Raw genomic sequence first — 14,837 nt, 5'->3', positions numbered from 1 at the left:
ACTGTGGAACTTTACCAATCAGCGAAGAGGCTCAAATCCCATAGCTAATCCTCCCTTTTTCTCCTTCTTTCACTCTCCCTTGCTGCTGCTCATGATGGAGCCTCTATTCATCTCTATCCCACTTTCACCATGACTTTATTTTTTAAGTCTTTTTCCTCTTCCAGTCTTTTCTTGTTTTTGTTCCACTGCTGTCTGAAAAACTATTCCATATCCTTTCAATGGTTTTCACTCCCACTTTGCTTCTGTCCTTGTCAGCTGAGACCTTGCTTTACCTTTTCCCTCTGCTCCTTTACCTTTTCCCCCCTCCCCTTTATATCTTATATATTTTTTTCCCTCAGATTTCTTTTGGCCTCAAGGAGAAAGATCAAAATGTCTGCTGGTGGAACAGGGCAAGCAGTTTGTTTACACCTCATTATTACTGTTCCATATAGCCCCGCAGGGGGACACGCAGCACTTATTGTTGATGAAACGAGACACATGCATGTAGTCACACACTCTGAGCCCACAGTCACGAACACACGGATAACCCCAATTAAGCCTCCGTTCCTTTATCTTCTTTCTCCAGTGTCAGCTTTCTGCTGATCATTTTCGCACTGATTCACTCCCTGTTTCAGTTTTTAAAGATTCTTCTGTCTCAGACAGAGAAGCTCCCTCTGAATTTTCAGCAGGTCTCAATTCATGTTTTAATCATTGAGCTTGGTGAGGAGCTAGCGTGCAGTATAATGAGAAGCTGAAAGAACAACAAGGCAATATGCAACCTCTTCGAACGCAATGGAGAGGAAAAAATTTTTCATTGCAACTGAAGTGTATTTGCATGGCAAGCCGCTCTCGTTGCAGAATAATTAAAACACGAGTGACCATGTTGGTAACAAATTAACGATATGAGAGAGAGGGAGTGGCTGGGAGGAAACGGGAGTGGAGAAGAAGAAACTAGGAGGAGGGAAGAGGAGGGTATGGTAAATGGATGCCTCTCACTTTCTCTCTCTAGGGTAACTTGTGCAGGATTTCCTGTGCAATGCTAATATGTAATACACACTGACAGGCTGTATTAAGAAAAAAAAAATCCATCATGTGAATATTCTTTATATCTTTTATGATACCGACCTGTGAGGTCATTATTAGGCCAGGAGCCCAGCTCACAGGCTTGGCAGGTGTACTCATCAAACACAAATTCATTTTCTTTGCAGGGGGTGCACGTCCAGCAGCAACTCACTTCACCTTTACGGATCACCTGAAGGAGACAGAATACGCACTCACGCCATAAGCAGAGTTCAAACGAAGCCACTGTATTAATGTGAAGCTTTACTTTCAGTCATGTCACATAAATGATCTGTAGGAGGAGCAAAGAGGTCTGGTATAAAAGTAGAATACAGGCTGAGGTGAAAGAGGTGTAGGCTGGTAACGTAACATGATACAAATCAGTTTGTGATGATAATGAAAATTCCTCAAACACTCATCATACTAATAATTTTATTATTCAGTTATTTTAATCTAATTCCGGGTCTACTGTGTGAAAATTACTCATCTTACCTTAATCTGCCCTTTGTCACAGGGGTCACTGCAGACTGACTTGATCACGCTCTCTTTGCTGGGCCAGATTTCATCATCATCTATTTTTAAGCCTCTGTTGTCCCAACTGCCGACGTTTATGTAGTCATAGTAGTCCTTCCCCATCTTTTTGAAGTTCATTATTTCATACCTGTAAACAAAAGGTGCACATTGAACAACAGTGGGAGGTTGTTTGCACTCCATAGAGATCTATGACGTCTCTGCACAGTTTAAAGCACCTACCTGCCGGGTGAGTCTCCGTTTTCATCAAATAAGATTCCTTCCCCTGACACACCGGTGAAGTTGGTTTTCATCAAAAAGTCCAGAAGTCTAGCCCCATCAATGGGTCGCATGGCATCGCACAGGCCCTTAAAACACATAGATGGTCATGTCGCACCCAGAAAAACAGTTATGACCATCAACTTTAACAACATAAATTTCCATAATTTTATGGAAGTAAATTGTGTACAACTGGCCTTTCAATTAATTATTATTCTCAAAACATGTTCACTGTACTTTGGAAGCAACACAATGTAAAGATAAAATTTAACCAATCAGCTGTTGAGGTGAGTCGGCTCGCCACATTCTAGAAAAAGTGAGGACAGCGTGGCAGTATGGTTTCCTATGCAGTGCCTATTCTATGCAAGCCAAACAGTGCAACATTTTCACAATCATCTCATAAAGTTTAGTTAAAATTAAGCCCATGTTGACATTTTTGCATTAATGAATTTTAAGTCATCCCCACAAAGTATGTAGAGGTGAAGCAGCACCGGCGTTTGGTGCCAAAAATACAGAATCGTGCTGCTCTATACTTAAAATTTAGCATTTTGTTTTCTGAATTTCTAAGTGAATATGAAGTTTGACATATACTATCAGTGTTTGGCATCATTTTAATTTACATTTTCCTGAATAAATGCAAAGTGTTGTCCAAAGTCTATTATATTTCCATGTAAACCTCTTTTTAAAAAAAAGTTCTTGGGTAGTGATGTAGCTCGCAAATTTGAGCTGCTGTGCCAAATTCTGAAATACTACTGCAGGAGCCTTGGTTCAAGTGTCTCCCTCCCTTCTCTCCTGTCCACTTAGTGTCCTGTCAAAACTAAAGCCTAAAAAGAGCCCCAAAATAAAATCTTACAAAAAGGTCAGCTTTCCTTGTTCGGTTCCTTCCTTTCTTTGAAACATGACAGCTAGAGGCTTGCTCAAGCAAATACACTTGCATTTTTCACCTTTTATTAGCTGCGCCTCAATTTTCTAGCAAAACATTGCTTACTAAGTAGTGTGCTGAAAGTTGGAATCGTGGCATCAGAACTAAGTGATAGCGTCAGACGTCAAACTGTTATTGTAAGCAAAGAAAGACTAAGTGTGCATTAGATTATGGCTAGACCTGAGGTCTGAGAGGGGGTGTATGGCATTTGACTTGTTCAGAGCACAATCAGGACATCATCAGAACATCAGCACAACAAGCTTTGTTTGCTAAGAGATGAAAAAGTAACTTCATCACAGTAACACAGTGCTGTGTGTGGAGATGCAAACAGGAAATAATTAATATATTAATTAATTTTCTTTACCTGTTAGAGTATGGGATGTATTTGCACAAATCTTTAGAGCTTTAAATACCAAATGCAAACTAGGACAGGACCTAAAATGTAACCATTTTACATCTAATTCTTATCCTTTCGTCCTTTTCCATTAGTCTTGCTAAGCTGGTGGTCTGTTTTGGTGAGTTTGCTGAGAGTCTCTTATATGTAATCACCATAGAAACTGCTCGATCAGCCCAGTTTAACCTGCAGGAGTTTGTGAAAGCTCCTGTAACATGTTTTACTTTTGCAGCGGAAATAAATATATGTTTGGGGAAAACAGCTGTCACAGATAATGAGCTCAAAAAATAGTCTGAAAATAGTAAAGTAACTGCTCCACAGGCACTGCTGAAACCCTTCAGAAATCTCAGCAAGACCTTGGAGAAGGATCTTTACTGGTGTTCCCAGACTTTTGGATACCAACTTACATAATGTGATAACAAGTCAAAAATGGGCCGCGTGGCAACTGTACCATGGCATCAATACTTAGGCTCTGTAAGTCCTGCTATTTTCCCTCTCCATCTCTTCATTACCCTCATTTTGTCTGTAGTATTGTCTTAGTGTACCCCTCCTTATTCATCCACCAGAGCAGCACCTACCTTGTAACCTGGGCAGAGTGACCGTTGCATGTTATGCAGGCCATATGCCATTGAGTAGATGGCGTTAATGACAAATCCCATCTTAGTGTCCTGTGCATATTGCTGCCGAAGTGACTCTCGCTCTGCAGAGGTGAAGGGGTAGAGTTGGGGGAAATGGACAGTTGGGTTAGTGAGGAACAGTAGGTAGAAAAAAGGCAAACATATCAGAGAAACTCTTAATATCCCCTTTAGGTTTTATGAAAAAACTGTCCCCGCCAAACATCAAAGACCGCTGTCATTCCTCTTCCTCATCAGTTACTTTCCACCTCCGTGTCTCATTTTCTTTCTGTCTCTGTCTGTGTCCTGTTCATTTGTATTTCATGTCCCATTTCATTAGAATACATGAGACACGGGTCCCTTTGATGCTACGCTCACACACTGTTTTGCCTATGAATGGGGGGAAAGGAACAGAGAGAGAAAGACATGGGGGCGGATAGAAGCTGAAAATAAAGGGTGGGTTCACTCACAGCCACACGAGATGGCTGCAGATGAACCGGAAAGCTCTGTGCATCCATGTGGTCTGTGTGTAGGTGTGTGACTGTGTGTTCACACATTCTCTTTGTTTGTTATTTGCATTAACAGCAGCCATTACAAAAACCTATCAAAAGAAATGCAGATTGGTACTGTGGCCTGTTATGCAGACTCAAAACAATATATGTTGTCTGCCAACAATACAGCCTCTCTTTTCTTTCAGTATTCAAGCACAGCTGTAAATTTCTGGTGTTATCCCTTATGTGAGTAAAGGGACTTGACCAATAACAAACCTAATGTAAACTATAGTAACTCTACCATTAAAAATGTTCAAGTGCAATAACGGCAGTCTATTTTTGACTGTATTTCTATTTCTGTCTGTACTTACTGCTGCAGGTGCGGTTGTACTTGCTGTTCTCCTGGGTGTGACCTTTTAGTCGACACTGAAAGCGATGCTGCCAGAACTCTGGAAACCAAGGGTTTCTGTGATTGTTTTCAGGACGAAGTTTAAGGTAGTATTCATCAAACCATTTCACGTCAGCCGACTGGAGCTTGATGGTAATCCCGCCGGCCGCTTCCTTAACATAGCCATCTGTCACATCATACCTGTCCGCCCATCCATCACTGCAGAGATACAAATAAAATGATGACTAGAATTAATTCAGTCCAATTATCTGTGCTCCACTTTTTCACATCCAAACAGGATTTAATTTTTGGGTAACAGATGTCAATAATATGAGAGAAGACCAACGTCAAACATCAAAATCAAAACAGACAAGCAAGAAGGCCCTGCAGGAACACCACAATACTGCACAAAAGCAGAGGAGGAGTTCTTGTAGAGTACAGTATCTCCACATTTGGTGCATTTTTTTTGTGCCAAGACAGCCAAAATGCAGCTCAAGTATGCAAGACTGCAGGAGAAATATTAGGAGAAATGAAAATAATGTCAGTAGTTGATATTATCACAATACTACCACAGAGTTATTTCCCACGATCACTTTGGAGTTTGGACAGTTTTTCATGTCATCTAATTCCATTAAATCACACAGAGAATGGCCATTTCTGCACTGCACAGTTACATCCTGATTGTTTGATTTTAAAATCCAGTGTGGTGGTGTACAGAGGCAAGTCTCACTGCCCAAAAATGTATAAATCTAACTGTATATACATGTGCTATCAAGGAAGCTTCTAATGAATCTTGTACTGGTCCTTTATTTCCCCTCGTAGTTGAGCTCCTGCGTATTTATTTATTTATTTGGCCTTTTTCAGCTTTATTTGTCAGACGCAGTGAGGCGAGGCCAGGAAAGCAGGGGCAGAGAGAGGAGGGGGAAGACATGCAGCAAAGGACTGTGGGTTGGACTCGAACCCAGGCCGGCCGCTCTTAGCCGTACGGCATGTGGCCACCATTTTAGTGCACAGAGCTAAACTGGCGCCAAGCTCCAGTGTTTTTAATGCCGAATAGAACCATGACTGACATCCTCATAGAAACTCCTCCACTATAGGCTTTTGACTTCACCAGATGTTATCCCAACAAATAAACTGCAGTACAGTCTTTTACAGCTTATGTCAGCTTCCCAAATGTGCCCCATCTACTCAGTCTGCATCATTTCATTTTGTTTACTCTCTCCTTCAGTTTTTGTATTGCCTCTAACTTCTCTCCGCTGACTGTTCACAGTAAATGGCTGCTTATGTCTGAGCGTGGTTCAGCTGAAGGTCTCTTCCTGTCAAGAGGAAATTCTTCTTCTCGCTTTCACTAAGGTGGGAAGAAGGGTCAAATTGTGGGATTGTCTGGGTTTGCTTAAAATCCAAGGTACCTTTTCACAGCAACCGCAGAGGAAAGTGGGCCATTCGAGTTTTATTATATCTTCACAGCTCAAAATACAGGAAACACTTAGGGGTTTGCAGGTTTAGCTTGAGAGGTAAAGCACAGGGTCAGCACTATGTCACTGTAACAAATAAACCCTTTTTCGCACATCCACACGCAGACACTGTAGATGACATTTACTTTGTAAGTTTCCCAGTTCCCTTGCAGGAATGGAAGAAAAGAAAAAAAAATTGAAACAGAGTGATGGGAAATCAAACTAAAGTCAGAGAAACAGAAATAAAAAAAGAGAACTGCCGTGAAAGCTGGCACAAAACCAACGATTATCAGAGAGACAGATGACAGGGAGGCAGGGAAAGCTTATATCATTATGGACAATGTCCAAAAGTCATTTTATTGCTGAGAAATAGACAGAACTAGGATGCACAGACACATAAACACACACGCATGCATACGCCAGCCGGGCTCAGAGACGATCTAGGTCAAATGGAGTATTTTGGCTGCAGCTCAGCAGCAATGCCTCGTCAGACACCAGCAAGACGAATATAACTTCCTCACAATGCACATACATAAACTGTGGAGACATATCGCTGCATTTTGCATTTTTTGGAGGAGATTTGGGTTTACTGTTCCTCAAGGAGGAACAGATGGCAAAGTGAGTGTGTCTGTGTGTGTGTGAGAGAGCAAGATAAAGAGAGAGAAGTGGATGTGAATGACAAATCCTCTCTCGTCCTTTCACAACTACACCCAACAAGGCCTCAAGCAAGACAACGATCTTTCTTTCTTCCTTCCTTCCTTCATTCTTCCCTTCTTATTTTTTTCTCTCTCTGAGCCTCCGGAGAACAAAACTCATTTTCTCCAACAGCATTCCTTGCAGTGTCTGTCTGCCATCAAGCGCATTCCCCCTTTTTTTTATTCTCTCTGTTGTTGCTGTCACCTCCTGCCATGTGGCTGTTGTTATAAATCAAGGTAGAAACATTTCTAGATTGCAATCCATTACATTAAACTTACAAATATAAGTGCACAAGGGTGCAATGTGTGGTGTTCTATTGGCATGAAAGGGCTGGGGGTTGATGTGCTTCTATGAGGAAAGCTTGTTAACCTCTTTTAATGCTTTTATTATAGCTCTTCTAGTTATTATTTTGGTTATATGAAATTAACCAGAACAATGGATGTTTGTTTGATGTCCATTTTCATTGAAATATGGTGTTATGGGTTTCATTTAACAAAATAAATGAATAAATAAATGAATCAAACTTCCAGTGACACACAGAATAACCAGCCATGGAATATCTACCAATTTCATACCAGATTGTTGTAAACATCACATTTTAACTCGATTTGAGATCATGTGTCTTTAAAATAACTCCATAAAAAGTGAAAGTCAGTGGAGCTGAATTTTGGCCGCTGACTGCAGTAAATGTTTGTCTATGGTGCCATGCAGAGGATGAGGGATCGATGAACAGCTCCCCTGCGGCATGAAATGAAAGGATTTGGGATATTTATGTGAGATTTTTCCTCCTGGACTTTGTTTAACATAGTGTTGTACTGACATTATGACACACAGCAGGTTCCAAAGCAAGCAAGCAAGCAAGCAAGCAAGAAAGAAAGAAAGAAAGAAAGAAAGAAAGAAAGAAAGAAAGAAAGAAAGAAAGAAAGAAAGAAAGAAAAAGAAAGAAAGAAAGAAAGAAGAGACTGACAGGCAGGCGAGTGAAATCACAGAAGTAGAAAGAGACATGCCGAGGTAAACAATCAATGATCATTAATCAGCACCATCTAATCCTCATCTCATCAATGGGTTTCTCCTTTTTTCTCTGACACAGGTTTTTTTTCCCCTCATCTGTCTTTTTTTTCTTGCCTCCTCTCATTATCGCCTCACCTTCAGCTTTCCCTTGAGCCCCTTTGCTCTGCTTTTCTATCCTGTTCTTTTTTATTCTCCGGCTCTGTCACATTCCACTGCAGCCATCTGTAATTATGTGCCTCTCACTCTCTCTTTTTTATGCCTTTTTTGCCTCACCGACTTCATTTTCTTACTTTTCTTTCCATAGATAACGCCCATACTTTCAATACATAATTACTTGTTAATACACAGGCACATTTCTCTCATTATTCTTCATGTTTAGCAATTATACTTTCCTCCTTTCCTTCTTTAACTTGCCACCACTTTGGTAACTTTCCAGGTCACACCTGCAGCTCCCCAAAAAAATTTTGCAACATGCACACTCTTCCATTAATCATCCTCCAATGTTAAGTAATGGACATGGAAACTTGTGGTTAATTATAATTAAGTATGTATTTTAAAGGTTTTTGCGTACAAAACTTACAATGCTCACAAATACTCAATGTCTCCCCCTCCGAGTGCACAGCATGTATCCAGACATGATAGCTAGTCAAACTTCCCCTATGCTTTTGGTAGCATGTCTAGTTTCAGTGCAGCCACTGTTCTTGTTATGCTACCTACCGCCAACCACGTGAAACTCACAAATCCCCTATTTCTAAGAGGACGTGCTTCAGCTGTGGGATTAAATCGCTGAAATCAGATGATTCTCTTTTATACACCCCATATTTATAAGCAAGAAAATTTTTAAAGCAGCATTCATGATTGTATGGGGGGTGCATTAATGCCCCTCGGCATGGGTAGCACACCCATTAATGCTGAATGATAAATCCAGGATTTGGGGCAAAGTATGGTGCCATCCAGATGACAACTTTTTTTTTCTTTTAATTTGGCCCAGAAAATACCCGTCCACATTCTCCATGTATTACAAAACAAAAATGGAAAATCTCTGGCTTTCCATACTCCTATGGTTTACTGCAAATGTGCTCTAGCATCTGCTAGCACCAAAATGAGGAAAACTAAAATGTAAAATGAAAAGTTTGCTTGCTTTCAACTATTTTGACGAGTGAACTTGTTTGGTTTAACGCAGTGCTGAGTTCTGTTCTGAATTTCAAATATGAATTTTGAATACTGTAATTCATGAAAACCCTTAAATTTCTTTGCTGTTTTGCATCACACTTTATCCTGAAACTGCTAAACTCATTCTTTCCTCATGAATGTCCTTTTACATACCCAATACTCAATCACATTGCTCGCGTGTTAATAATAGGATAACACAACTTTTCCAGCCTTTCATTGCTCTACCAGCCCAACTTTTGGCTTCACACTCACACTAATGACTGCAGAGGAAAAACAGAAAACAAAGATCTGCAGTGATTTATCAACAAACTTCTAATTGGGCCCTTCAGAAAGCAATATGTTTTGTGAGCTCTCCAGTACAATTGCTGCAAATGATATTTGCTCTGTTCTCTGTCTTGTATAAATAAAATAATAGTTTCTCAGATGGCTAGATGACTCCCACACATTTTGGAAAATGGAAGTTGTCTCCACAAATAACACATTTTCATCCAAATGCCAGATTCCTATTTTTAGTTTTTCACTGAAACATTTTACGGCTGTTCACACGTGCAGTTCACTGTTGTGCTCATGTGCAAACTGTTGTTTCTTTAAACAATATGCAATATCACTTAGCTAATTATTTATTAAGTAGCATTTTTTAATCTGAAAGTAGGGACTATTAATAAAGGACTGAGTTCACATACAGAGCCTGCATTAGACTGCTTTAAGGTGCCTTACATGTGAGATGTGTCACGTTCAATTTTGCTGTGGTGCAGTGATACTTTTGTAACACTGCCTGTTTGGTATCTTGGTGACTTGTTTGTATCAAAGTAGGCTGTAGGCGGAGGCACAGTCGGGTGGAATCTTGGTTCTTTTTCACACTGCAAACTGTAACGTTGTTGTCAAGGACAAGGACATGCTAGAAATAGGTCTTTTTTAAATGACTGTACAGCACCTACATATAATTAATGTGTTAATCTGAATGTTTCAAATACAAATTACTCACAGTCTGCTAAATATTTGTGGATTCCTGATTACTAAGGAGCTGCAGCATGCTAAGAAGCAAACCTGCACATCTTCAACAAGGATATTAGGATCCTTTAACAGAGTGAACTCACTTTGTTCAGGTACAAAGTGCCAGCGATTCATTGCATGGACCACACTGTTCTACAAAGCATGAGAGAAGTTGGTGTGATATGCGATGACTGACACTAGTTTCCAGCACACCCACTGCTAATGTATGGTAATTGATTCATTTCAGTTCCCACCTCATTTGTGAGAGCACAACAGGCAAGCTGCATGCTTCCAATCACAAAACCACCAAAGGTGTGTGAGGTTTGTCATCACTATGTATTTAAAGAAGCTTTGTACTCTTTACTTTCTTGCCAAAAAATGATTAAAGCCTACAGTTTTGAACAAAAACACAAGGATGCACTTGCGATATGCAACTGTACAGGTGACGTCACAAGTCTGTCTGTCTGTCTGTGTCTGACAGACAGACAGATAGACAGATAGTTAAATATATATATTAGTGGTGCAACGGATCACAGTTGATCCATAATCCAAAACTGATCCTACTCCACGGTTCGGCACGCACGTGATCCGAAGATTCGAAAAAGAAGGAAAAAAAGTATGTCTATGGTGTGCGTGGTCAGTCTGTCAAGCGATAGTTATGGCCAGCGCTAGCGGCCCAAGTGGAGGAGCAGAGGAGTTTGCGGCATTTAAGCAGCCCTTTGCTGCCCAGTCCGACTGGGCTAAAGCTATTACAAAAGCTACTGGGTGTTTAGCTGCAGACGGGAGGCCGTATTCCGTTGTGCAAAACAAGGGGTTTAAACTGTGATGAACGTGCTTGAGCCACGCTATGATATCTCGTTCCGCATCCACTTCAGTGACAAGATTGTACCCAGGCATGTATGAGCAGGAAAAGTTTAAAGTTATGGCTGAACTGTCCCAGGCATCTTCTGTTGCCCAACTACAAATGGACCTCCAGGTCAGCGGAAAGCCACGGGACTGTGACCACTCGTTATATCACAGCGGAGTGGTAGATACAAAGCCCTGTACTGCCCTATATTGCGCCTTAATTTGTTTTTATATAATTGCGTGGAATGAGTCTTGAGTTGAATGTTTTTAATAGGCTAAAAAGACTTAAATAAGTTAATAAGTAAATGTTAAAATGTTGTCTTTTTTTCTTTTTTTTTGCTGATCCGAAAATTGATCCGATCTGTGAGTTAAAACCGTGATCCGATCCGAACGTGAGATTTTTGATCCATTGCACCACTAATAAATATACAGTATATATATATATATATATATAAAATTCCCCACTCGCCCCTGTGGGCGGTTTATCCTTCAAGCTTCCAGTCCTCTACCAGAGGCCTGGGAGCTTGAGGGTCCTGCGCAGTATCTTAGCTGTTCCCAGGACTGCGCTCTTCTGGACAGAGATCTCCGATGTTTTTCCCGGGATCTGCTGGAGCCACTCGCCTAGTTTGGGAGTCACAGCACCTAGTGCTCCGATTACCACGGGGACCACCGTCACCTTCACCCTCCACATCCTCTGGAGCTCTTCTCTGAGCCCTTGGTATTTCTCCAGCTTCTCGTGTTCCTTCTTCCTGATGTTGCTGTCATTCGGAACCGCTACATCGATCACTACGGCCGTCTTCTTCTGTTTGTCTACCACCACTATGTCTGGTTGGTTAGAAACCACCATTTTGTCCGTCTGTATCTGGAAGTCCCACAGGATCTTAGCTCGGCCATTCTCCATCACCCTTGGGGGCAGCTCCCATTTTGACATCGGCACTTCCAGGTTATATTCGGCACAGATGTTCCTGTACACTATGCCAGCCACTTGGTTATGGCGTTCCATGTATGCCTTGCCTGCTAGCATCTTGCACCCTGCTGTTATGTGCTGGATTATCTCTGGAGCATCTTTACACAGCCTGCACCTGGGGTCTTGCCTGGTGTGATAGACCCCAGCCCCAATAGATCATTCATATATATACACACACACATATATATATATATATATATATATATATATATATATATATATATATATATATATATACACACACACATATATATATATATATACACACACACATATATATATATATATACACACACACATATATATATATATATATATATATATATATATATATATATATATATATATATATATATATATATATATATATACATATACACACACACACATATATAAAAAAAAAAAACACCCAGCACGCCCCTGCGGGCGGTTTATCCTTCAAGCTCGGGTCCTCTACCAGAGGCCTGGGAGCTTGAGGGTCCTGCGCAGTATCTTAGCTGTTCCCAGGACTGCGCTCTTCTGGACAGAGATCTCCGATGTTATTCCCGGGATCTGCTGGAGCCACTCGCCTAGCTTGGGAGTCACCGCACCTAGTGCTCCGATTACCACGGGGACCACCGTTACCTTCACCCTCCACATCCTCTCGAGCTCTTCTCTGAGCCCTTGGTATTTCTCCAGCTTCTCGTGTTCCTTCTTCCTGATATTGCTGTCATTCGGAACCGCTACATCGATCACTACGGCCGTCTTCTTCTGTTTGTCTACCACCACTATGTCCGGTTGGTTAGCCACCACCATTTTGTCCGTCTGTATCTGGAAGTCCCACAGGATCTTATATATATATATATATATATATATATATATATATATATATATATATATATATATATATATATATATATATATATATATATATATATGTGTGTGTGTGTGTGTGTGTGTGTGTGTGTGTGTGTGTGTGTGTGAAGAGTAAAAACTGATTATGTGCATACCTGTAGATGTATCTGTAAAAACACAGTAATTGTAAACAGTAGTATCATACATCAGGCTGATCAATCACTCTATTTTTGATCACAATGGCTGTTTTACATGACATCCTCGCTCTGCCTCTCTCCACATGTCTAGGAGCCGAAGGCCGTCGCCATGGTTTCCAGCCCACGCTCAACCTGCCGTCTGTACTTTGCGTCTCATTAGAAGCACACTGGATTTTAAGTGTATGCACACACGCACACGCACACACACTTTTCTATTCACTATTCAATTAACATCAGGCACCCCATCTCTACCAATATTGGAAATGCTATTTGCATAACCGTACAGTATGCCAGTGTTGTAGGCCACTGCACCACCTTAAGCAGAACTTTTAAAAACCAATCCTACATACAGAGGCCTGGGGCAATTGCCTTTCCATTCTGTTCATTCAGAGTATAAATAGAAACTGGAACTCATTTGCAAATTATTATTAATTTTCAGTCGGCTCTTTCTTGGTTATGAAATCTATCTAAGCCAGGCGTTTCCAACTCTTTAAGTTCCAGGCGAGGTCTTCCAGGTGGACCAAGCACAATGAGCAAATGAAAATAAAAATTTTTAATGTATTCCCCCTTGCCATCACACTAACAATCATTCTTATGAAAATAGTCTCATGTGGAAAAGCAATTTACCCTTCCATCGATCAACTTGAAGCCGTCTCTCAGCTGACATAAAGCAGGAGAGAGGGACACACACCCTGTCTAGAGTATGCTAGACAGGGTGCCAGTCTATTACAGGTCAAACACAAAGAGAAACAGACAACCACACTCTCATATCCACATCTACAGTCAATGAAGAATGATCAAAGAACCTATTCTGCATGATTTTGACTGTGGATGGAAACCAGAGAAAACCCATGAAGGCAGACTGAGAACAAGGGGGGCTCAGCTGACCAGGAGGTTCACACCCCAAAACAAACAAAGTAACGTAACACATAATGTTTACGTGAGACAATTTAAATATAGTTCATTCTAAATTATTTGTGTTTCTTTTCCATATGGATATTTACAGAGAAATACAGCACGCACGATCAACAATTATGTAATCCTTGCACCTAGAAAAAACCTGTTTCTACTTGCTGTCTCCATCTGTTGCATCTTGATTTCTCTCAATTCAGCCATTCTTATCTTTTAAATTCAATTCAGTTTTAGATGTGAAAAGATGTGCAAGAAAGACAAGATGATCTGGCCCATTTTGATCCTGAACCATTATCTTTATTAGGTCATTTGAGATACACATATGTCTATTAATCACCCGAAACAGCAATAGTCATTAATTTCTGGTTAGTAATCACAGATTTTAGATGGTTCTTTTGTGATATGGCATCCCTTTTGCCTTCAAAGATTCATCAGGGTGTTGGAAAGATTCCTTTCGTTCCATATTCACATGATAGCGTCACATAGTTGCTACAGATTAATCAGCTGTACTTGCATGATGTGAATCTCCTTATTGGATTAAGATCTTTTGACTGTGGAGGCCAGTTGATTACAATAAACTCACTTTCATGTTAAAAACACCCAGTTTGAGATGATTTAAGCTCTCTGACATGGTGGATTTTATCCCGCTGGAAGCAGCCATCATGATTACACTGTGATCACAATAGAATGAACATAATCAGCAATGATTCTCAATAAGACTGTGGCATTTAAATGGTGATCAATTGGTATTAAGGAGTCCAGGTTGTGCCAAGAAAATATCCAAAACTTTATTAAACCAGCAGAAGCCTGAACTGTTGATACATGGCAGGATGAGTCGATGCTTTCATGCTGTTTATGCCAAACTTTGACCCTCAGAAATGTTTGTCTGCATACCTTGGCTGTAACAAGTGGTTATCTCAGAGACCGTTGCCTTCCTGTCAGCTCAAAGCAGTCTGGCTATTCTCCTCTGACCTCTGAATTCAACAAGGCTTTTTCACTCAGAGAACTGACACTCACTAGATATTTACTCTCTTCAGACAGTTTCTCTGTAAATCCTAGAGATGTGCAGGAAATGCTTACTTGGAGCTTCAGTGGATTGTTTTTACCCAAGCACCGAG

At 40.7% G+C, this 14,837-nt stretch overlaps 1 protein-coding gene across 2 annotated transcripts in view; it reads right to left on the bottom strand.

Moving 5' to 3' along the window:
• The window catches only part of grm5b (glutamate receptor, metabotropic 5b), a 93,054-nt gene that overhangs the window by 20,915 nt on the left and 57,302 nt on the right, over positions 1-14,837 (bottom strand). For both annotated transcript variants that reach the window (XM_076892389.1, XM_076892390.1), the window contains exons 7-11: positions 4,620-4,855; positions 3,722-3,843; positions 1,792-1,916; positions 1,531-1,699; positions 1,105-1,231 (exon numbers count right to left, since the gene is read on the bottom strand). In XM_076892389.1, the coding sequence (XP_076748504.1) occupies positions 1,105-1,231; positions 1,531-1,699; positions 1,792-1,916; positions 3,722-3,843; positions 4,620-4,855 (779 nt within the window). The remainder of the gene's footprint in view (positions 1-1,104; positions 1,232-1,530; positions 1,700-1,791; positions 1,917-3,721; positions 3,844-4,619; positions 4,856-14,837) is intronic.

The sequence above is a fragment of the Maylandia zebra genome, linkage group LG14 (assembly GCF_041146795.1).
Source record: "Maylandia zebra isolate NMK-2024a linkage group LG14, Mzebra_GT3a, whole genome shotgun sequence".
NCBI lineage: Eukaryota > Metazoa > Chordata > Actinopteri > Cichliformes > Cichlidae > Maylandia > Maylandia zebra.
This window is presented reverse-complemented; position numbering and strand designations above follow the sequence as displayed.